At 47.4% G+C, this 23872-nt stretch overlaps 1 protein-coding gene across 25 annotated transcripts in view; it reads right to left on the bottom strand.

Annotated features, from left to right (window-relative positions):
- Positions 1-23872, bottom strand: part of Kalrn (kalirin RhoGEF kinase) — a 607498-nt gene that overhangs the window by 61814 nt on the left and 521812 nt on the right. For 17 of the 25 annotated variants that reach the window (XM_028886329.2, XM_028886335.2, XM_037209787.1 and 14 more), the window contains 3 exons: positions 12661-12944; positions 11260-11364; positions 7723-7818 (listed from right to left, as the gene is read on the bottom strand). In XM_028886329.2, the coding sequence (XP_028742162.1) occupies positions 7723-7818; positions 11260-11364; positions 12661-12944 (485 nt within the window). The remainder of the gene's footprint in view (positions 1-7722; positions 7819-11259; positions 11365-12660; positions 12945-23872) is intronic. The other 8 variants (XM_028886327.2, XM_028886340.2, XM_028886353.2 and 5 more) reach the window with 3 other exon arrangements.

The raw sequence follows: 23872 nt of genomic DNA, 5'->3' as shown, positions 1-23872 counted from the left end.
GACCCGCTATGAGAACTCAGCTGCCTGTGATAGACTTAGAGACAGGGGTCCAGCCTAGGGCAACCAGGGTGACCCGTCATCAGTGCTGTGCCCAGGAGGAAAGAGCCAGTGGTTGCCAGTCTGTCTCCACACTGCCCCACCCGTGGTTCGGGACCACAGCATCCAGCAGACAAAAGAAACGTGAATAAGGAAGGAGCAATTCAGGTTCCTATGGCTGGTCCAAGGTCAGGGGCTAGAAATGCAAAGGGGATTCAAATAGACGGTTTATAATGGAGGAAGGCCACTGTTCTGGTGAATCGCACACATTCCCTGGTCACTGGGTCTTGGGTCACATGCCTTCCCTCTGCTCCTATAAGCATTCTTACATCCTCTCTGCACATCATCCATTACACAGCACTGTAATCAATGCCTTATTTGTATAAAAAAAAAAATCAAGCATCTACTGTTCATATGCTGAATACTTGAAAATGCTGGAGAAATGAGGATGAGTCTCAGACCTCCACAACCTAACCCACATTGGGTGTTCTGACAGAAGGACCATGCAGGATAACAAACAGGTGTCCACAGTGGGAGGCAAAGAGCAGTGAAGGATTTCGTGGAAAAGGTGAGGCTCAGTGAAGCTATCCCTTGGTTTTCTGGGGGGACTGCTCCAGACTCCATCAGGATCCCCAAATCCAGGGATGCTCAGGTCCCTTATAAAATAGCTTTGTGTTTCTACAACCTATATTCATCCCCCCATATAGTTAACTAATTTCTGCATTATATGTAGTCTAAAATATAATGTAAATACCATGTAATGATTGTTACACTGTCTTGCTTAGGGAACAGTGACGAGAAAAAAAAAAGTCAATACATGTTCAGTGCAGATGCAATTTTCCCCCTAAGATGTCTGACCTGAGCTTGGGTAAATCCACAGAAAAGGAATCCAGGGATATGAAGGGCTGGCTATTCTGAGGTATTAAAAAAAAAAAGACGTCACTGGATATAGCAACAGGAGAACATTTCTGGCAGGGACTGAACTGTGAGAAAGGTCATGAAGTGAAACCACATGGGGAGAGCTGAAAACCTGTTGCAGGTAGAATTGGATGTGTGAGGAGAGGACTGGCAGAAGATGGTGTGTGTGTGTGTGTGTGTGTGTGTGTGTGTGTGTGTGTGTGTGTGCGTGCGCGCGCTAGTGAGTGAGGTCGGGGGGTTGGGTGGTGGGTGGGCGCCAGAGAAGGAAGATACAAGGAGTAAAGTCAGATCCTGGAGACACACAGATGGACTCTTCAAGAGCTTGTCTGTGGCATTAAGCAGGAGAGTAACTTTGGATTTAAGTTTGAGAAGGATCACTCAACATTCCAAAGAGCTTTTCATGCCACAGGAAAACGTCTCTGACTGAACAGCAAAGGAGAGCTGGATTTAAAATCTAAATACTATGATTACGTTATTGGCCAAGAGTCTGGAAGAAACACATGAAACACCCAATGTACCCAGATGATGCTCTCTGTTTAGACCCTTGTCATTGTCCCACTTTTTCCTGCATAAGCATAGAATGCCTTCATAACTTTTTTAAAAAAGATTTATTATGTATATACAGTGCTCTGCCTGCCCGCCAGAAGAGGGCACCAGATCTCATTATGGATGGTTGTGAGCCCCCATGTGGTTGCTGGGAATTGAACTCAGGACCTCTGGAAGAATAGCCAGTGCTCTTAACCTCTGAGCCATCTCTCCAGCCCTACAAGGTTGTTTCAAGAAGGAGAGCATCCCTTTGACAATCACATGGAGATGCCAAACTAACATCCAGGAGGGACCGCCTGCGGCTGTGCATGCGGGAAGGGGCTTTTCAGCATCAATCTTACACTGTGGACTCTATCAAAAAGGCTCCATGCTGAGATTTCAAAGCTGGGTGCAGGGCAGGCCGCCAGGGACTACGCTGTGGCCTCCTGAGTGGAGATCAAGGCTCATCCAAGGAGATAACAGGGTAGTCGCTGGCCTAGCACCACTCAGCATGCTAAACGGTCTCCTCTTATAGTATAGAAACTTCGTCGTCACACCCTTAGGATAGGCATTATACACTGGGTGGGAAGAAGTCGGGAGAGAGGGAACAAGCGGAGGTGGGAATAGAGCAAATGCTGGTTGGCCAGAGTAGAAAGAAAGGAAACTTTGGCCTGCTGTTGGTGGGAGTGAATGTGGTGGTATTGTGTTCCCCAAAATATTGTGTTCCTTAATAAACTTATCTGGGGTCAGAGAACAGAAAAGCCACGAGTTAGGCAGTGATAGCACACGCCTTTAATCCTAGCATTCCAGAGGCAGAAATCCCTCTGGTTCTCTGTGAGTTCAAGGCCACATTGGAAATAGCCAGGCATGGTGACTCTTGCCTTTAATCCCAGAAAGCAAGCCTTTAATCCCAGGGAGTGATGGCAGAAAGCAGAAAGGTATATAAGGCGTGAGGACCAGAAACTAGCAGCATTTGGCTGGTTAAGCATTTGGCTGGTTAAGCATTTGGCTGGTTAAGCATTCAGGCTTTTGAGCAGTAATTCAGCTGAGACCCATTCCGGATGAGGACTCAGAGGCCTCCAGTCTGAGGAGACAAGACCAGCTGAGGATCCGGCAAGGTGAGGTTAGCTGTGGCTTGTTCTGTCTCTCTGATCTACCAGCATTGACCCCAATAACTCGCCTCAGGTTTGATTTTATTAATAAGAACTTTTAAGATTCCTGCTACAGATGGGATGCAGCTCCTGAAGAAATGAAAATGAGAGCAGTGATAAGATACAGCACTCCAGCTGGGCATGGCGGTGTACACCTTTAATCCAGCACTCGGGAAGCAGAGACAGGTGGATCTCAGTGAGTTCGAGGCCAGCCTGATCTACAAAGCAAGTTCCAGGACAGCCAGGGCTACACAGAGAAACCCTGTCTCAGAAACAAACAAACAAACAAAACAACAACAACAAAAAATCTACCACTTGCCACATTTGGGATAAACTTGGAGAACTTGATGCCAAATAAAATAATCCAGACACAGGGAGAAGAATATCACACTATCTCTCTTATAAAGGAAATCTTTTTGAAGAGTCAAGTTTACATGGAGCTAGAGAATGAAACTGAGGCTACCAGAGTGGGGAGGGGAGGGCGGGGGAGGAATGGACGATAGAACTCAACAGTACCAGGGTACAGATGTGTGGCATAAATCGTTCTAGAGATATAACCCACACGCTGAAGGCTGCACTTAACATTACGTTACATATGTTCATCAAATAGATTTAGGAGTTCTTGTCACACAGAAAATAACCACGCGAAACAACAGCTGTGCTAACTTGCCTCTCAGTATAGTGAACATTTTACTATACATATATGCATGCATCCAGAACCTCACGTAGGAAAGCTTGCATTTAGACACTAACGGACTTTTAAAGATTTGTAGACTATCCCCCTGACAAAAAGCTAAGCCATTTTCACCAGGGTGGGCTACCGGGCATCTCCACAGTGAAAAGACTGAGGTGTGGGATTTCCAGGCAAATGAGACTGCTGGTTGGTGATTTGCGGTTTTAAATTTTTGTTGGAATTCTAACCTTTCCTATTCTGAACCTTAGGAAGCCTTAGCAGAAGGGTGCTAGACGACCCAGTCCCTGAAGAAATATACCACCAGAAGGGATATGACGGGGCCATTGCTTCATCTCCTCAAGATTCCGAGCTTGTACCAACTCTACAGGGCTCCTGACTGAACTGTTGATGGATGTAAAGGGACGGCAAAGCCCAGACACAGACATAACCTGGCCTGAGCCACATTCTGCCACGAGGCTACCCTGAGGAGGTGAGTGCTCTCAAAGCAGGACAGCCAGAGGGTAGAGTCTTGCTGAAGCCGACGTATCCATTTCTCAGGTCACCAGGGAGACTAAATTAGAGCTGCCATTGGCCAGCCCTGCTACCCTGGAGGTGAGGGATTATCAAGACACGTCCACCAGGCCATGAGAGTGGAGTGAACTGCTTGGGTGTGCCACCTATAACAAGCACTAGGAGGGGGGGGGCTTTCTTCTTGGAGGTTCAGTCCTGTGTACCCGGCAGATGGCAGAACCCGGAGGGCTCTAGGCCACAGTAATAGACACTAGATTCTCACACGGCCAGGAAACTATGGCTCCTAGACTTGTAGAATGAAAACAAATGGAATCATCTACTAAACTATTTCCCTGTAACAGTCACCCATCACCAATCTACTGGCTAACAAGTACTAGGTTTCCACACACCCACACTAGGTCTTGGAAGCCAGAGACAACACAGTTTTTTTTTTTTTTTTTTATTACCTAAGAGCTAACATCTGTAGATGCCTGCTTATCAGTGTGTGAAGTATGGCCATGCCCATGCAATCATCTTTACTCTCTTGAGATTAGATTCAGGCCAACAGATTCATCATCATCAGGAGGGGCCCAAGAGACCAAGTCACTTTCCCGAGTAGACAAGTTATTTCTCTGGGGCTCTGTTATCAGTAGAAGCACAGGAAGGAAACCTTCACTTTCCAGTTCCTCACAAACTTGCTACCAGTTATAGGAACCATAGCTGCTAAAGAATAAAAAAGTCATAGCAAGACTCACATGGGTGAGTGGTGGTGCATACTTTTAATCCAAGCACTCAGGAGGCAGAGGCAGGCAGATCTGTGAGTTCGAGGCCAGCCTGGTCTACAGAGTGAGTTCTGGACAGCCAGGGTTACACAGAGAAACCCTGTCTCGAATGCAACCCCTCCTCCCCCGCAAAAAGTCACATGGGGGAAAGCAGAAAAAGTGCTTGTTTCTGGCTCAGAGTTCAAGAGAACCCAGGAAAAGTAAGTTAGCTCTGCCCAGGGAGGTGTGGGCATGCTCTCATGGTAAAAAAATACCCAGGCTATAGACAAAGCCAGCAAGGAAGAATTCTGAAGGGTCCATCATGCCCAGGACTTACGGTGGAGACTCTCCAGGGATTTATCTGCGCTGGAGGTAAGCCTGTGAACCCTGCTTACATCCTCCAGTAGCAGCTTCTGGGCAGCTGATGTGGAACCAAGGTGTAACCATGACCAAGGGGCTGTACTGGGGCAGCCCTGGGACCTAGGGCACGGGAGATCCCAAAGCCCTCGGGTAGAGCTAGTGAGCCACATGAATTCTAAGTGTAGAATTTGATATCATTGTTTGAACAATTAATAGAGAAAAGCAGATAGGCTTTGGACCAAAATAAACTCTTGTAAAATGGAATCAGACTCTTAACTGGAAAGAGCTCTGTTGGCTCTTCCTCATACCACACTAAGATAACTCCCTCTGGGACCAGGTTCTGTCCTCTGGAGCAAGTGTCAGGCCAACCTCTGATTCCCACAGCAGCACCTCAGGTATTTATTAGAAGACAGCCTCCTCCCATGCTCCTCCCCCAACCTTAGCTCCTTCAGCTTTCATTTAAATAACATGGACCACATGGTACTGGCCACTTCCCCCAGGGCCCTTCCCGTTCTTTTCAGAACATGCTAGATGCCTGCATTTAGAAATGAATAGATTACTCACACATGGCTCATCAAGGTGTGGCTGAATGGCTTGGAGTTCAATGGCACCATTGGCTTTTGACCTGCACACTGGACTTTGACGGGACAAGTCTGTGACATTACTGTCGCCACACACTCTGAACTTGAACTGAACAAGCCTGCGAGACCACTGGCTACCCTGGCAGCCCCCTACGCTGCTGGGCTCCATCAAATTGACCCCAGAATGTTTCATGGACTCTGAGACTCTTTAAAGTGAAAAGCTAATGAGGAACCAACAGGAATATACCTCGGAGGGAAAAAACGCAACCTAAGTGTTCTCAAACATGGCTGAAATAGCCTCCGTTCACTGTTGCTCTGTGGCCACACCACAGTGGGTGGCTCCGTGGCTGAGCCACAGCGCAATGGGAAGGAAAGGAGGGAAAAAGAGAAAGAACCGAATTTTGGTGAGAAAATTCTAAGAAACCAAACCACCACCTCCTCACTCTTTTCTGAATATGGGTTTGGTTTCTTATGTTATGCTAGAGACATCTCTGCAATTGTGGGCTCCATGTAGATCTTCAAGAAGCAATTATTGGTGGGAGAAGCTAATGCTCTTCTTATGGTAAACTCACCACGGAAAGGGCGTCTATTCAGTAGCTGTTTATTGAGAGCCAGTGACTGGGCCTATGAACTCTGACCTCACCCCATACTCCCTTTCCTCTGGGACATTTGCACCTGTGGGGCATCTCAATAATTTTGCTCATGTCTCTAACACTGGACCCATAAACTGATCACATAAACCAGGGGCCAACAGTGTGAAGGCTAGTAATAGTAAGCAGCAGGGTAAAGATCACCCCAAATAGAAGCAGATAAGAATTTTTGGAACAAGTGTCCATGAAGAACTTATTAGGTGTAAAGACTACTTACTATATATTAACGGAAGAAAAAAATATACTAACTCAAATAACTTATGAGCGGGGGAGAAAAGTCACAGATGCAAACGTTCAGCTATTTTAACAGTAAGATCTGTCTCTGACAGCATGAAGCTGTGGGAACGGCAGTGAGACTTCAGAGGAAATCTGGCCAGGACTAGTAAGGGAAGCCTTTGTGAGAGATGAGACTGGGTGGGACCCGGAAGGACTACTACTATGCACTAGATAAGCAAAAATAGGAGGGAGAACGTTCCAGAGAAACGGGGATGACAGGAACAAGAACTCCGAAGAAGAAAAACAAGCGTATGACTTTGTAAAGTCGACGTAGTGTCCGCAAAAACCACGGGAGAGATGGCAGGAAAGAGGACAGCCTCCCCAAAGCCACCGTCTGCAAACGCCATTTGTTCTCTAGTCCCAACCATGAGGTGGGACAGCTGGCCTGGGAGAGGATGCGCCACGGTCCCCCAAGCCCCGGGCCAAGTGGAGGAGGGCTGATGGTGATGATTAACAAACCTTCCCAGCAAAGTCCGGTGGAAGAATGGTAAGTTAGCCAGATGAGAATCGCAGGAAAAGCCAAACGGTTGGACCACAGAGAAAGACAGCAAGATGCTTCAAACTGCTCACACTCATAAAACTACGGGGCCAGAGGGACAGCCCCATCCCAGTGACCTGCCTGGGATGAGCGTGAGCACACCACTGAAATCCTGAGCCGGCTCAGGCTAATTGCCCTTCCTTCTGGTACTATGATTGGCCCATAAGACAGTCACAGGCTAGACCAGTCGTTAGTGGCTCGTGTTTGTGTTCCCCGTGTGACAGAGATACATTTTGACTCTCCTAATTTCTTGTGGCAAGGTTAATCACACATGCCCCTACTCTTTTATAATCAGTGGTCTAACTTCTAAGACTCGGTAAACAAGAAAGTCTCCGAACAAAATTGCCTGGTTTAAAAAAGCCCAATCCATATTCTGTCTCAGCGGCACATGACATTGGCTTCAGGGCTAGCCTGAGACACACCAGTCAGTGACTGAGGGCCACGTGTCTAGGGACCAGCTGGTCAGTTTCAGCGAGGCGTCTTTATTTGCTCTGGAAACTCTCCACCTTTCATCCACCTCAACCCGAAAGGCCTTGCGGGTTCCCTATGCGGACCCCACATAGAGCTGACAGGACCCCTGGGCGTGTGTTTTTTTTTTAGGAACCACCATTACGTGAGATGATTCTACCCGAGGAATAAGTGAAATGAGGATTCGGCTGACTGGTTTGAGGCCCTGGCTGAGGCCCTGGGAGCCACACGGAGGTGAGACGTGACCCACAACGGCCTCCAAGGTGCCCACTTACCAGCTTGCTTTTGACCAACTTTTCTATGGCACAGACAAGATCGGCAGCAGTAGGTACTTCAGTGGCAGCCTGCCGGGCTGCTAGCAGAGAGGAGGACTGTAAGACAGTGGACAGCAAAGGACAAGCAGATTAGCCAGAAACGAGGAACAGCAGTTAGGAAGCAAACCGGACAGTCCGAAGCTGGAGCAGGCCAGGAAAGGACAGTTCTGGGCTCAGAGGACAGAGTTGACAGAGGGAGACAGGGGTGGGCAGCCGGGTAAACGGAGGCCGACATACCCCTTCTTAGGAATTCTGGTCAGTGACAAAGTACGGATGGGCCTGGTTCTCCTTAAGGGCTGAGGGGAGGGGGGGTCACTGAACCCCCAGGAAACCCACAGGCAAGGGCTATGCAGACTGATAGCAGGGCCTGGGGAACTGCTATGAGGGAGATCAGGACTTCAGCCTTTCGTGGCAGCCCACTGCGGTTCCATGGTCTGGGAGGTATGGACCACTCCCGCCTCCAATGTGTATGAAGGAGATAAAGTCCTTGTTTTGTTATAGTTTTAGCTGGGGATCATCACTGTGTGTCGAGCAAGCTGGACACCTCTCCCCATATCTTCTCCCTCCCTTTCCTTCTCATTTACACACACACACACACACACACACACACACACACACACGGCACTGAGTAAGTACTAAAAGGAGTTGTGTGACACGTGCTGGGACTCCCAGAGACTACCCTGCTCACAGCAAAGGGAGTTTTAACTACAGGTCTCTCTGTGTCCTTCCCCTGGACCAGGGGCAGAGCTCTGTGTAGTGGCTGTTTGTACGATGGCTGGGTATTTCTCCCACACACTGCGGGACAGTCGTCTTTGTTTATTCCTCTGCTTGGTTTTTCCATCTCCCACCCTCCTGAGGGGAAGCTGGGGGAAGAGATGGCTAACTCTCCAGTGGTCCAGTGGATCAGGGCAGAGGGCAGTGGTGTTCCCAGGTTGGGACGTGAGGAGAATGACCGTGAGTATGGAAAGAGCTATGTCCTGGGCTTGACCGGGCTTCACTTTCCCCCTTCAGGTTAGGGGAAGAGTTCCAAAAAGGACTTTTAAGTCTTTGTTTCTAAGATTGGAGGAGAGCAAATAAATGCCAATTAAGAAAGATATAACACTACTCTTCTTTACCTTTTGGGAGAATGCAGGAAAACTTTCTTGGTTTGGAAAACCAAGTTACCATCTTTGATTTAGTAATCCTACTTCTGGGAACCCATTCCGGGTCTGGATGTCAGAAGGACAGACACTGGATCTACACAGACCTTCAGGGGTATTACTCAGAGGCACAAAGACCGGAAACACCTTAGGCTGTCACACACAGGGCCGGTCATGACAATTACGGAGCATAAAGTAATAAAATAGTCTCCGGCTACGGTAATTACAGTTACACAGGTAAAACTAATGAGATTCTACCGAGCCGGGGAACAGATACAAAGCACATGTGATACACACAGTATAAGTGGGAAACATCCATGCACAGGAACAAAGGACGGATGACAGGGAGAAGGAAGGAGTCAGACATTAAATGGTTGGACTTTAAGAAGTTCCTGCCGGGGCTGGTGGGGCATACCTGGGACCTGAACACTCGGTAGGCAGAGGGAGAAGGACGGCAGCAAGTTCAAGGCCAGCCTGGTCTACAAAATGAGTTCCAGGCCAGCCAGAACTACACAGTGAGTTTGTCTCCAAAAACCAACATTGTTTTAATAAACCCAACTCTGCTTGCTAGGAGTACTGAGACTCACCCCAATCCCAGATATTCCAACCAAAACCCAGTGGACTAAAATCAAACAGGCCAGTCTGGGGAGAGAACTGATGTTTCTAAAAAAAACGGGACCGCCGCTGCAAAGCACAACGTATGACGAAGGGAAGGACCACGTGGATGCTGGGGTAATCTGTATCCTCAGTTAAAAATTATCCAGGAACTACCTAGCACCCATTCACCCCAACGAACTGTTTGAGGGGCCCAGGAGAGGGTTCGTGACCTTTCTGTTTTATGCAGGCAACGGATCCTGGGAACTCCAACCCCCTCCCTCCCACACACACACACTAGTATTGTTCACAGGGTGTTTTACAAGGGTGTGGGGGGGAAGCCAGCAGGCTGGTTCCCATGAAGGTGAAGGGCAGGTGTCTTTGCCTGTGGCCATCACTTTGGGCACAATGTCATGCTTCTGTTGGTTTCTTTCCCAACGTCCCAGAGTCAACTGGCCCTAGAATCTCGGGTCCACACATCTCTGTAGAAGGGGACACAAGTGTGTGCTTCTTAGGGTATGTATCATGGCAGGCAGCCACATCTTATGCCCTGGCTGTCCCTCTAGAGCAAAAGACTTTGAATATTTACTGCGGGTTAACAACCAAATGCAAAGCAGACAGACTCAAAATAAAAAAAATGCTGGAACACCCAGAAACAGAAGTCTGATACTATACACGCTTGGCCTACTGCCTCCAAGGAGGCTTTTCCAGTACAGGACACAGGGCAGAACTCAGTGAGAGCCAGAGACAGCCAGGCCAGCTGCCATGACCACCACAAAACAACACTCTGGAAGAAAACGGGAAGTGCAATCCAATGCTGGAACTTCAATGTCAATGACCAGAGTCCTAAGTACAAGCCACCTTTTCAGAAGGCAAGAAAAACCCAGTGGAGAGCAGGCTTGGCTCTGAGGGGACCAAGGCCAGACAATACAATAGAAGCTCCAGCTGGGCACGGTGGCCCATGCCTTCTCTCCCACCCAGCATTAGGGAGACAGAGGCAAGTGGATCTCTGTGGATCTCAGGGGCCAGCCTGGTCTACATTGTGAGTTTCTGGCCAGAAAAGGCTACACAGTGAGACCCTGAATCGAAAGAACAAAAAGCGGCCCCATATGTTCCAGGCCAGTGCCTGGGAGTCACGGTCACTGGAATCGGGCCTCCGCTCCAAACAAGCAGAATGACCTAACTGCCAGGGCATGTCATTGGACAGGGACCTTTCCAACACCAGGGAACAGGGCATTTTACAAAACAAAGGGCCAGGGCAACAGGCATGCTTTACTTTTCTGTGCTGGAGGAGACCCTTCCACTACTACTAGCGGCTCCACTCCGCAGGCTGAGGCAGCCAGAGTTTTAACGGCACTGGCTCAAGCAGAAGGGACTGCAATTAGACGTTCAGAGCTGAATGCAGAAGACAGCTAAAACACGGGTTACCCGTCAGCCATCACACAGTGATTGACACCTGGAGCCCTCACGGATTCCTTTTTCGAGACCAACAGTTCCTTTTAGGATCTGCTGCCTGCAAATATAGTACCACGACCCTTTACCCGACAGCGTGCGTTTCCAGGCAGACTCCTACTTTTAACCGGACTTGGAACATCCCTCCACTGCCCAGAACATGGCCACGCCTCCGGAACTGTGGGAGAGGACACCTACTAACCCACGGCATCTACGTCACTGTAGGTCCCCCAGGGGGACGCACTAATGGGGAGGGGCAGCACTCTTCCCTGTCTGGCATACTCAGGAAGAAAAATCTCAGCAGAGGTCCTACCATCTCGTCCTGGGTGGGGTCGTTGTCAAAGATCTTCATGGGCGGAGGAAGGGGGGTGTGTGACTCTTCATCTGGCTCATCTTCGCCCCAACCCTTCTTGCTCTTCTAGAACAAAAGGACACCATTAGGTACCGCTACATCAACAAAAGAAGCCAGAAGTTCAGGACTTGACATTAAAACATTTTTTTTCCCCCTTAAGAAGAAATAGAAAGGGAGAAAGTTAAAGGACTAACTTTTTAAATTAATTTTTCTTCCCTCCTTTTCCGCTCCCCCCCCACACACGCTTTTTTTCCCCTCAAGAGTCCAGGCTAGTCTTGAACTCACGATGCTTGGGTCAGCCTCTCGGGTACTGGGATTACAGGAACGTTACGTGTCACCATGCCAGGACTAACTTTACATTTTCCCAAAAGGCTATTAAGCTACCATCCAATTCTCAGCAGGGTTTGTGCCATTTCCAACTTGAGAAAAGGCAGATAGAACGGAAGTACAAGGTGGAGTCGATTATGCACCAAGAAGACTCTCTTAGCTCCACCAGTCACTGGAAGACGTTAGTTATGCAGATAAAACAGGCATTTTATTCCCCAGGCCAGAACACATCGCCTATATTTTTATTACAGACTCTCAGCTCTGCGAGAACTCAAGAGATTATCCAGCCTCACTTCTTGACTAAAAGCCAGGTTCTCTGTGACTAAGGTGAGGTCAGAAGATCTCATGATGGCCCATTTCATCATCACTAGCTGTCGATCAAAGTTCCTCACTGAGCTCAAACCTCGTCCACTGTGACCTTCATGCACTCTTCACAACTATCCCTCTGTGATACCTTGTTTATTTATTTGCTTATTTGTTCATTCATTCACTCCTTCACTTGATTATTTATTTATCCACCCATCCATTTATTTGTTTGTCTGAGATAAGGTCCCACTGTGCAGGCCTAGCTTTCCTAGAACTCAACACATAGAGCAAGCTGGCCTCGAGTTCAGAGATCAGCCACCTCTGCCTCCCAAGTGCTGGAGCTAAAGGAGCACATCACCATGCGTGAGATCCGTGGTAGTACAGGTGGTAGTCAAAACACTCGACTACAGCTCAGCCTCTGGTGTTCTGAGGGACGCAGTCTCAAGCCTTGCAATCTTACTCTCTACCTGGCCAGTTCTGATGCCATCCTCAGTGGAGGCAGGGGATCAGCTACCTCCTCTCTGGTCAGGACCTATCTCTGAACGTGGCCAGTCTTCCTTTCTGTCTACCTGATAGTCTCAGTGTTTCTCAGTCTCTGGATGGGGCACCAATCAAAGCAGTCAAGTCTCGAGAAAGTTCAAGATGACACAGCACTAGAGACGGTCGATTACATGACCGTCAGAGAAGCATGTCAGAGGTCTCGTGGCCAGAGTCGGCCCTGTTAGGTACCTCGTCAGCGCTGTCTCCCTGAGGGGTCGTCTCATCCCCAGGCTTCGGCGATCCCAGGTCGAAGCTCTTGCGCCCATCGCGTACTTTTTTCTGCTTTTTGATGTTTCCATCTGCTTTCCCGCTGTTGAGCCGCCGCACGGGGCTGGTTAGCCACTTTTTAAGGGTGTTGGTGGAGCGCTTGGGACCAGGGGAACTGTGGATAGAGTTCAGGGAGTGCTGAGACTGAAGGTTGGCCACAGACTCGGACTTGCCTCCATTTTCACTCGAGGAATGAGAGTAGGAATCTGAGGAGAAAGGACAGGTGGAAACATCATGTCAGAAGCTGCTATAACAGGCGTTTGAACGGCTAGCTAAAGCAGCTTCATCCTCAGGAAGGTAGGTCATCAGACCAGCTGTAGACCAGGCAAGAGACAGCAGTAACTTTTGACCCTGGCTCAGTGTTCACATGTGAGAAGCCATTCCAGGTTTTATGGAAAGAGGAACACGCCGGAGACAAGGCTCCTGCCTCCGTGGAGGTTAGATTCTGGTGGGAAATACAATAGACCATGGCAGCAACAAAATAAATAACGTGTAAAGCATCATAGATAATGAGAAGAGCCATACTTGAAAAAATAATAGTAAGGGTGGGAAATGCAGTGGGGAATGGAGGGCGACAGTTAATGGTAGCTCAGGCCCAAATCTCAGGACTTGGTGTCTGCACATAGTCCTAATGATGGTGAGAGACGAGCCATGTGGCCATTTGACACAGGGCAATTCAAGCAAGCAAGCATGAGCACATATAGATGCTCGAAGGTGGTATGTGGGGTACGCCAGGGATGGCATCAGTGCAGTGAGAAGGGGAATAGTGTTACCATGGAGGCCAGTGAAGCAAACAGGATGGACCACCAGGACTTGTCTTATTTTATTATTATTAATAGCATAATTATTATTAACAATACAATACAATATTATTATTATGGCTTTGGTTTTTACCTGCAGGGGACATTCTTAAGAGGATGGATACCTTCTTTCATATAGACTAAAATGTCATTCTTATTTCTAATTGAGGACAGCGGAAACCGACTGTCTAGGAGGCCACCATATTCCTTTCGGCTGAGGGACGCTGGTGGCTTAGGGGATGATGGTCCCAGTGGCCATCAGAAGGGATCAGATTCTGGATATGTTTTGACAGCAGGACGGGCACAGTTTTCTGACAGACTGACTGTGCATGACATACGGACAAGAAGAAGTCAGGATAACGTCATTTTTACCCAGAACAACTACCAGGATAAAGTGTCTGAGGTGGGACAGAGCATGGGAAGGGTGGCTTGGAGAGGAGACGGGAAGGAGGCCAGTGGTGGCCATCTCTGAGATACTTCTAGACAGGTCCCAGCAGACAAGCTGACGAGGTGCTGGACTTGGCGTCTGCAGCTCGGGGCAGACAGCACTGAGGGCTGGAGGTGACCGGGGCTTGTCAGTGAAGCGACGGCGCTGGAAGCCACGAGTGAAAACAACACCAAGGGGCACGAACGTGGGGGAGGGAGAAGCCTGGACCCCCAGCAAGAAACAGGAGGATGGGAAGACAAGGGAAAGGTCAGAGAGACCGGGGAATCGAGAGTAGCAGCCGACCTGGAGGCTGCACGTGGAAAAGCACTCCTGCGGAGGAAGAAGACGGCTGTGTCAAACACTCCGCGATAGGTCAAGGGTACTGACCAAAGAATTGAGCCTTCCGCTTAGTTACACAGACGTCACTGGCGGCTTGGCTGGAAAGCAGCTGTAGTGTGATGGAGGGGGCCAGCCTGATTACATGGGGTGGCAGAGAATGGGGGAGAGGAAGGCGGCCGGGTGCACAGAGAATTCTTGTTTTGTTTTAAAGGGACAATGATTGCAGATCAAGAGAGTTTGTTTTGTTTTGTTGTCTTTAAATAGGGGAAATCAGCATAATGTCTGTAAGCTGCTTTGCCATTTGTTGACTACCTCGATGTTTTAATGAGCTTGCAATAGCCCAGGCATTTTACACGGACCATCTTATTTCATTCTTGGACAGCATTATGGGCTCGTGGGGGTCGGGGGGTAGTCTTATTATCTTCCTTTTAGGGAAGAGGAAACTGCCCATTGAGAGACATCAATCAATTTGCCCAAGGACATACAGCTCCCAGGGACAGGGTGAGATCTGTATGCCATTCAGCCAGACTTGAGCAATCAACTTTGCTACTGGCCCTTCATGCCTTTCCATGCCCAGTACATCAGTTTCCACCGACGGCAGGCAAAGCCAAGCCAGGGAAGCCACACTATTGGAGTGGGACAGCTAGGAAAGTCACGGCACAGGAGACGCATGTGGGACAATCCCTAGTTAATTCTTCCAGTTCCTGACGCCTGGATACCTGCTAATCTTTAAGGAGACCAGCATTAGATGTACAGAGTTTAGCCTATAAAATATCATGAGTAACCAAGGGCAAGATTTTAAAGCCCCCTTCAGGTGTCATTACAGTTCCTACTGCTCAGTGAAGCTGGTTTCTTTTGTTTGTTGGTTTTTCTAAGACAAGGTTTCTCTGTGCAGCCCTGGCTGTCCTGGAACTCACTCTGTAAACCAGGATGACCTCAAACTCACAGAGACCCACCTGCCTCTGCCTCCCGGGTACCGGGATTAAAGGCACGTACCACCATCACCCAGCCAGTGATGCTGGTTTTTTGTTCTGTTGGTGTTGAAAAAAACTAGGCTCCCTAGACTTCTAGATGTTGCACAGTAACACCAGCATATTGGCACTCAGTCAAGTGCCAAGCAAGAGTTACTAACCAGTAACAATGTCACGGAGAATGTAGCAGACAGTGAGTTCTAAAAATACAAGACAGAGGCTGCATTTTCATTGACCTCTGGTCTAACTACACACGCCCCCATGCACAACAGTAGAGAGGAGCGGGCGGAGAGAGAAAAGGAGGACGGAACGGCAAGACAGAGCACAGAAGATAAAGATGTTTTCACAAAGCAGTGAGTGATTAATCGCCAGCAGGCTGGTATGGCCAGACTTGCCTGATAAGTGAGCAAAGTTCAGGGGAGGGTCATATCTGTGTAGGAGGGACTGGCCTGGAGAGGTTTAAGGGAAGAGACGTTTGGGAGGGGGTGTTCCCAAAAGGTAGGATAACGAGGACAAATGCACAGTCAGGGAACTGGAAATAAGTTAACCAGTCCAAGGCCTTGGTAGGGAATAAGATCAGTGGGGGAGAAATGGGGTGGAAGGAAACATTTGTGGGGACAGTAGATAATAAATTTAATATGATCTTCATTATGAGATTCTGGTGGGAAATGACGTGACAGAAAAAAAAAAAGTAGTTTTTGTTTTTCAAATTAATCGGGCAACTCTATACAACTATCTTGGGAAGAAGGGACTGGAATCCAGATGGTCCTATGAGGACCATGTGCGCAGGCTAGGGAATATGATACTCCTAGTGTCTGGGAGACAAATTAAAGGTGACTGTGTCGTGAATGCTCATCATGGCCATGGTCCTGAGACAGCTGACCTCCACCTCAGCTCCAGTTTGTATGCTGGTATTTAAACCAAGAAAATGGCTGAATATTTAAACAGTGTTCTAGTGACTTTTCACACCTACTCTGAGACTGAATCACATTTTCCTGGGTGACTCTACCCTAAACTTGGACAAGAGATCTCATCTGGCCTTGGAAAACTTCAAGCTTGGATAAAGCTAATAGAGCAGCAAAGAAAATCCTGAAATAAAAGTTAGAAAATGCATTTGCCAATACAAAGCTGTTCCCAGCACCTCTCAGGGTCAAGACCCTGAGCTCCATGCTGGGGCTCGCTGAGCCTTGGCCCTGCTGGGGCCTTTCTTGGGGACTCTTAGGGATTTGTGCATATTTTGGAAAGCAGCAGCAGAATATGTGTGTTTAGAAGCACAAACACAGAGCTCCTAAAATTCCATGGCACAAAGAACCTACCGGGCTGCGGGGCTGGTCTGGCGCGGGGAACATCTGGGGATTCACTGGTACTTCTTTAAGGACAAAGATGTAATCTTATCTCCGAAAATTCCTCACTGGCTGTGGTCTGGCGTGTGTTGACATTATTTCTCAAGTGTTTGGTGCGGGTGATAAGCATCTGCAGTAGCACTGATTGAAAGAAACAGGAGCTCTCTGCAGATAAGTGGCAGGTTCTCCTCACTCACTAGGCCCCCAGGGATGCAACTGATTCCAGGGTTTCCAAACCTAGATTTATAGCACACGCCCTGTCAGCAAAGTGAGTGGCTCAGCCACACTACCAAAGCAGACAAGGTTCCAGGGCAAATCATGGCCTGGCTTTGACATTCACAACTGTGTTTTAGGAATGGCCATTCCTCTTCCCCCATTGCTACTGGTTTCTGCTTTTTATGCTTTTTGTATAAAGTAATGGCAAGGGTAAAGAAAGCGAAAAAATCCAAAATATTCTCAACGTTGTTTCAAGTTTGTTGTAGGTAAACAACCGGAGTCATTTAACTGTGGTCTAAGCAATGGGAAATCCAAGTTGAGAGCGATTTTTGATTCATCCTCTAGCCAGTGCTCTATCATAAAGACAAAAGCCATTTTCAAATCACTTTTTGGAGGGGAGGGAGATGGGGCGGAGGAGACAGGGTCTCACTACACAGCCTTGCCTGGCTTGGAACTCACTATGTAGACCAAGCTGGCCTCAAACTCACGGAGATCTGCCTGCCTCTGCTGAGTGCTGGGATTAAAGGTGTGCGCCACCTTGGTTGGCCTACGTCACTTTAAATGCCTGGTTATGAAAGAATGTAGACTCATTTGGACAAGAAATAGCTTCCAAGTTAGCCACCTCTTCACGGTTATTACGCCCTCGCCATTTCTGTAAAATGGCTTCGATTAGTGAACCGAGTTCCTGTTTTTGCATCAACCTCAACAATAGCGCTGTTTCTCACCCAGTCATCAGAGTTGGGGCAGGTAACGTGCATTATGATTCCGACGTCAGGAAATAGAAAATGAGAGTGCTTCGGCAAACCAAGGACAGTAGTCAGGGGCAGAAGCAAAACGCAAACCAAGACTTTGCGTTTGCAATACACACCTTCAATCTTATTCCTCTCTGTATGTTCATCCCATAGTCCTTTAGCCTCTATGAGTATGGGATGGCTATCTAGTTGCTAGTCTATTCAGCATTTTAAATATAAACTTATACATACATTGTATAAATGATAAACTTTCAGTGTTGAAAACTATCTAAAAAAAAAAAACAAAAACAAAAACGGGTCAAGCGGCAAAGCCACTGTCGCACACTAGTAACAAAGCTGGGACCAGAACCCAGGGACCCCTCGACCACTCAGGGCCTTGAATCAATGCACGCTCTTTACTCCAACCGTAGGGACTGGCCTGAGGACTGGTGTCAAGTGAGTGGGAGTACAAATACAACCATGGACACTGTAGTCAGCGAAACACCCTGATCTGCCGGCTGCAACTTGTTTGCAAGATTAAAAATAACTAATTTCCTGAGGCAAATTTTACTATGAAATATTTTTAAATAAAGAAAAATAGAGAAAAAATGACATATCATTTAGTTATTATAAATGTACACATTTTGGCATATGTGGTTCAGCTTTTTTTTAAAAAATATGAAATGTTTCAGAATTAGCGGAAAACGTCTATTTATTTTCGCAATGTCACACCCTTCTTTCCCATCCCAGAGTAAAAGTCAATTCTGAGGTTGGTATGCCTCATTCACATCCATGCTGTTTATATAAGCAAATATGGTCTTGTTTGTATTTTATAGAATCATAATACAGACATTATTTTGCAACTTGCAAATCTCCCTAGCTGAGCACATGAAGCTTTAACATGGGTCATTCCCTAGAGATGCCAAGTCCTTCCTTCTCCGTGGGTCGCCTTCAGAACAGGAGCGCTGATGGACTTAGGCTAGGGCAGATGAACAACCAGAGGTCAGGGTCTCAGGTGTTTAATCAGTTAGATTAAAACTGCCTGCCAGTGTTGTCAGCGTCCCCCTGGGGCCAAGGTTCTGTCATTCCAGACGTTTTAGTCACTGTGTAGCCTGAGTCCAGCAGCTCAGAGGCTAGTGCTGTCTGCTGCCCTGAAGATGAAATCTGGGAGAAGCCAGGACCACGGGCTCACTGCAGGCATCCTAACGTCCTGTCTGGGCAAACACCATCTTTTCCCACACCAAGCAAAACAGAAGCCACTGAAAAGAATATAGGTGGTAACAAGACAATGGTAGAAATTTGCTGCATCTGATATAATACAGCTCATTCTTAAATTCTGCCTCCCAGTGATGAAGTTTCTATTCATACTTCTTTTATGTTACATCTGAAGGGAAGTTCTGCCTTCGATGGCCTGCTGTGAAGGTTGGAGGTTTCCGGAGGCAGCTGCTAGGCATTGCAGCATGCCACTCAGGATCACAAGTGTCTCAGGGCTGCAGCCACAGGACTGCCACCTCTGATTTTTCCAAGCACAAAACATTAACGGAGCCTCGCTTTCGTTTCCCTCCATGGCAGGTAGAGGACTACATCTCCTTGGCACAAAGAGACAACATTTCTACTAGTTGTGGGTTTAGCGTCCCCAAGGACCCCAACAGTATATTGAAAGGGCTAAACTGGAACCCAAGGAACACGTGAGTGGGAAAAACGAACTCCGGTTCTCTATTCCCAACTCACGTCTCGCACCAGACACACACGGTTGTTTCTTACACACCAAGCAATCAGTCCTGCCATGGAACCAGTTAGGCACCCCCGATTCATGTCACTTGGGGCACTGTCAGCCTTAGAGAAGGCATTAGATTCCATAGGTTGATGGCTCAGTTCCTGGATCTGCTCTCCACTGCCACCTCAGATGCCAATCACAAGCCCCAGGTTGTCTGACCCATGCTTCTATCTACTGGCCACAGACTGAGATGGATGCCCACAGCCTCCTTTTTGGGCTTGATTCATTTACTTCAGCGGCTCTCAGAACTCAGGGAAACAATGCTTACTGGTTTATTATAAAAGATCTATCGAAAGACGCAGACTAAGAGATTCTAGGGCACTAAAGGTGACACTCCCGTCCCCTCTTTAGATGGATCATCTCCCAGGCACCTGCTTGCATCGGGCTACCCAAACATTCTCTGAACTCTGCTCTCTTTCAGAGTTTTTAGGGAAGCTTCATTCCATAGACGTGATAGACCAAATTGCTGCCAACATAACCTTTAGCCCCTCTCCTCTCCCCAGAAGTTATGGGGTGAGGCTGACAATCCCAGCTCTGTAATCCTGCCGTGGTATCTGGGTGACCTGAACCCATTGGGAGGAACTGCCATGCACCAGTTAGCTTACTAAGAATCATTACCATTTTGGAGATTCCAATGACTTTAGGAGGTGTATGCTGGGAAACAGAAGAATGAGGAATGTTTATCAGAGTCTATGTATGTATAAGGTGACTTCTGGAGGATTTCCTATGCTGTGCTGAATGGCACCTTTCAAGGTTGAAAAACACATTTTCAATCCATTCTTCTGAATTCCAGTGATTGCATTCAAGCACACCAACATCATGTCTCCATATAATGTATAATAATGTATCATTGCTAAAACACACAAGATCTAGTTGTTGTTTTTTAGACAGGGTCTTGGTGTGTAGGTTTGGCTGGCCTGGAATTCACTCTGTAGACCCAAGCTGGCCTCAAACTTATAGAGATCCACCTGCCCCTGCCTCACAAATGCTTGGAGTTACAGGTGTACACCACCACAATGGCTAGCTTCTCAATATTAACTTTTACATGTGTAATCTAGATCAGGAGTTCTCAACCCGTCGGTTTTGACCCCTTTGGGGTCAAACAACCCTTTCACAGGGTTGGCTAAGACCATCGGAAAACACAGATATTTACATTACAATTCATAACAGTAGCAAAATTACAGTTATGAAGTACAATGAAATTAATTTTATAGTTGGGGGAGGTCACCACAACATGAGGAACTGTATTAAAGGGTCGCAGCATTAGGAAGGCTGAGAACTACTGCTCTAGATGGTCATCAGGTCTATAAGCATACAAATATGGTATTTATCATAATATTGTATGGGAAATTTTGACTCCAATGGCTAAAATAGAAAACTCCAAAGATTCCTAACATTGTGACATGTTCACAGAAAGATCCTTTAGCCTTCTATGCTTTGGCCTAAATTTGGCTCTAATAATACAGAAAGAGTTGTAAATCTAGCCTATGGCTTTCCACGCCTTGAGCTGTAAGGCCAGTTATGTCAATACATTTGCCTGCAGAAAAAGCATGTACACAGACATCCCTGCTTCCTCTGTCTTTCTAGAAGTAACCTACTTAGTATTTTTCACACTGGAATGGACATCTAGAGAAGGCTATATGACAGTCAGAACAAGAGTAAAAATTCTCTGGATGATAAATACACACACACACACACACACACACACACACATGTTTGTAAGCATGTGCAACACAGACCTATTAGTCAGTAAGAATATGTTCTGCATAGCCTACGATAATGAGCTGGTCAGGTCTTTTAGGGGAATGTTCATCAAAGCCAAAGCCCTAGTTACGTATTCAGCAGAGGGCCTGATGCTGTGTACCACCAGCTCTTGGTGTGGCTGGCTTCCCAGCAAACCATCTGGTTGGCATCATGATGCCTAGGCCGCTGAGTGCTGGAGAATGAAGGAAGCTGCTACGGAGCCTGCCATGGGAACTGAGGCGGCGGGAGAAAGCTGGCGTCACGGTGATGGGCACTTGCTGCCACTGCAGTCACCCTCTGCAGATTAGCCTGCACTGGGCAAGCTCACCATGGCACAGGCTATCCCTCCCGATGCTTAGTCCTTCTCGGGTCTCAAACACACAACGCAGGACCCTGCTCTTGCGGACGGCACCAAAGCTCTTGTGCTGACTTCAAGAGCCTCTTCCCCAGCGAGTGTTCTACCAGCCCATCACTCTTCACGGAGACTTGGTGTCTTTATAAATGTTGTATATTTAAATTCCTATACGTTTAACATTGGTGTCTGATTTTCCTCATTGGAGTACAAAATCATGGGCCACTCTGAACCCTGAATCCTCCATCCTGGGTTCCGTCTCAGTTCACTTCCACTTAGTGACACCTTCCTTTGGCCTGTGCTGCTGTTCCGGCCCCCAGAATGCAGACTGGAGCTACAGAACTGATTCTGAATGCAGCGGCACCTACACAGGACAGGCATCCTTCTGCCTCCGCAGCCCTTTGTGATGTCAGCTCTTCACAGGACAGTCTTTACCGACAGTCTTCACAGAGAGAGGCGTCAACACCTCTGACCCCATCTCCACGGGAGGCTCCTGACTTCTGTCCTAATTCAGTCCAGATCCCCTCAGCTACTGCTGACTCTGTCCATCCACCACTTCAACCCTCCTCATCCCATGCTTCAGCTCCTCCCGAGCTGCGCCAGAAGCGGAAGGGACGATGATAAAGTTCCCAAGCGCCTGTCCTCAGGGTCTCCTTGGTCTCAGTTTCCCTTGCATCATTTCTGAGACAGAAGTGGAGAAAGGGAAACCCTCAAAGGGCACTGAATGCCATCCTTCCCCAGATAAGTATGTCCTAAACTTTAAGGCCCCATGGCATGTACATGTTGCCATATCGATTCCTTTTCATTGGGACACCATCTAGCTGGCTTTGGAAGTTGAGGGCTGCAAAGCCCCGTCTCCACTGACCGGTGGTGGATTTAGACGCTTGACTCATCACATCAGGTGGAAGCCAGTGAACACTGTTCTGTTGCTCCCCAAGGGTAAATATTCTAGACGTTCCTTCAACCTCTGCATCCATCTCACACTCTGGAAAGGGAACACAAACTCCTTCCAGACTGCTTCAAGGTCTTAAGAACTGTTCAAATGAGCCAATAATTGAACATGGTACAACTTCACCAATTCTGACCTAAGAAAGGATGCACCATATTAGCATTAAAACCCAAAATACAGGACTTTTCTTATTAAAAAAAAAAATAAGCCGTGTGCAACTAATCAGCATCGGGAGCAGGAGCGACCGTGGTCTACCAAGTGAGCTCAAAGCTCAAGAGTGTCTCGAAACCAAAAATGGAGGGTGTCTCCATGTCAGTGGTTCTCAACCTGTGAATCCTAATCCCTTGGGGTCACATATTAGATATTTACATTATGATTCACAACAATTAGCACAATTAGGGGCTGGAGAGATGGCTCAGCAGTTAAGAGAACTGGCTTTTCTTCCAAAGGACACTCGTTCAATTCCCAGCACCCACATGGCAGAGTATGTCTGTCTATAATTCCAAGCTTCTGACACTATCACACAGACATGCAGGTAAAACACCAGTGATCATAAAATAAAATTTAAAAAAAAAAAACAGTAGCAAAATTACAGTTATGAAGTAACGACAAGATAATCTTATAGTTGGGGGTCACCACAACATGAGGAACTGTATTAAAGGGTCGCAGTATTAGGAAGATTGAGAACCATTGATCCATGTGATTGTGGGAGCCCACAAAGGTTTCCTAGTGAGATCTGAGCTTGCTTTACACAGCAGGGCTGCATAAGGGGATGGATTGACCATGTGCGTGGTCACCAGGTATTTGAGATGGTCTGCACTTGGCTGTGCTGGGGGGCGGGTGTCTTTTGCTCTACCCCTTTGCATTTTTATGAATAGTCCTTTAGAAGAGACAGAAGGGGCCGTTGAGTATTGACTCAAGTCCTCCCGAGGCTATCCTGTGTTTCTGTTTTTCCTCTCATCGTCTAGATATCTCTTTCTATCTAAATATTTCTCACTTCTCAATCTTCAAGAGTTCCCTGAACATAAATGTGGGAGCTGGTCTCCCACATGTGATATCATCTTGCATTCCCTAAAATGAGTATTATGAAGGTCGTTGGTAACAAAGACTAGTGAAGAACGCAGAAGACAAGGAGGAGTTCTTAAAACACAGAGCTGGAGCTATCAATGTTGCATACCTATACCCCCAGCTCTCAGAAGGCTGTGGCAGGATTGTAAATGCCTGGCTAGCCTGGGATAAACAGCAAGACTTTATTTTAAAAATCTGAACAAAACACAACAACAAACAAAAAGAAATACCATACAACACAGCAAGCCGCTCTCTTGGGGCAGTCTCTTATGACCCAATAATCCCTCTTCTGGGGAAATACCAAAGAAAATGAAATCACAACCTTATAAACATATCTGTATCCCAATGTTCCTTGTAATATTGTTCACAATAATCAAGACAGGAAAACTGGGTTTTTTTTTTGACAAATGTATAACAC

This window comes from Peromyscus leucopus, chromosome 12 (assembly GCF_004664715.2).
Source record: "Peromyscus leucopus breed LL Stock chromosome 12, UCI_PerLeu_2.1, whole genome shotgun sequence".
In the NCBI taxonomy this organism is placed as follows: Eukaryota; Metazoa; Chordata; class Mammalia; order Rodentia; family Cricetidae; genus Peromyscus; species Peromyscus leucopus.
Note: the sequence above shows the minus strand (reverse complement) of the source record. Positions and strands in the feature narration are given on the sequence as shown.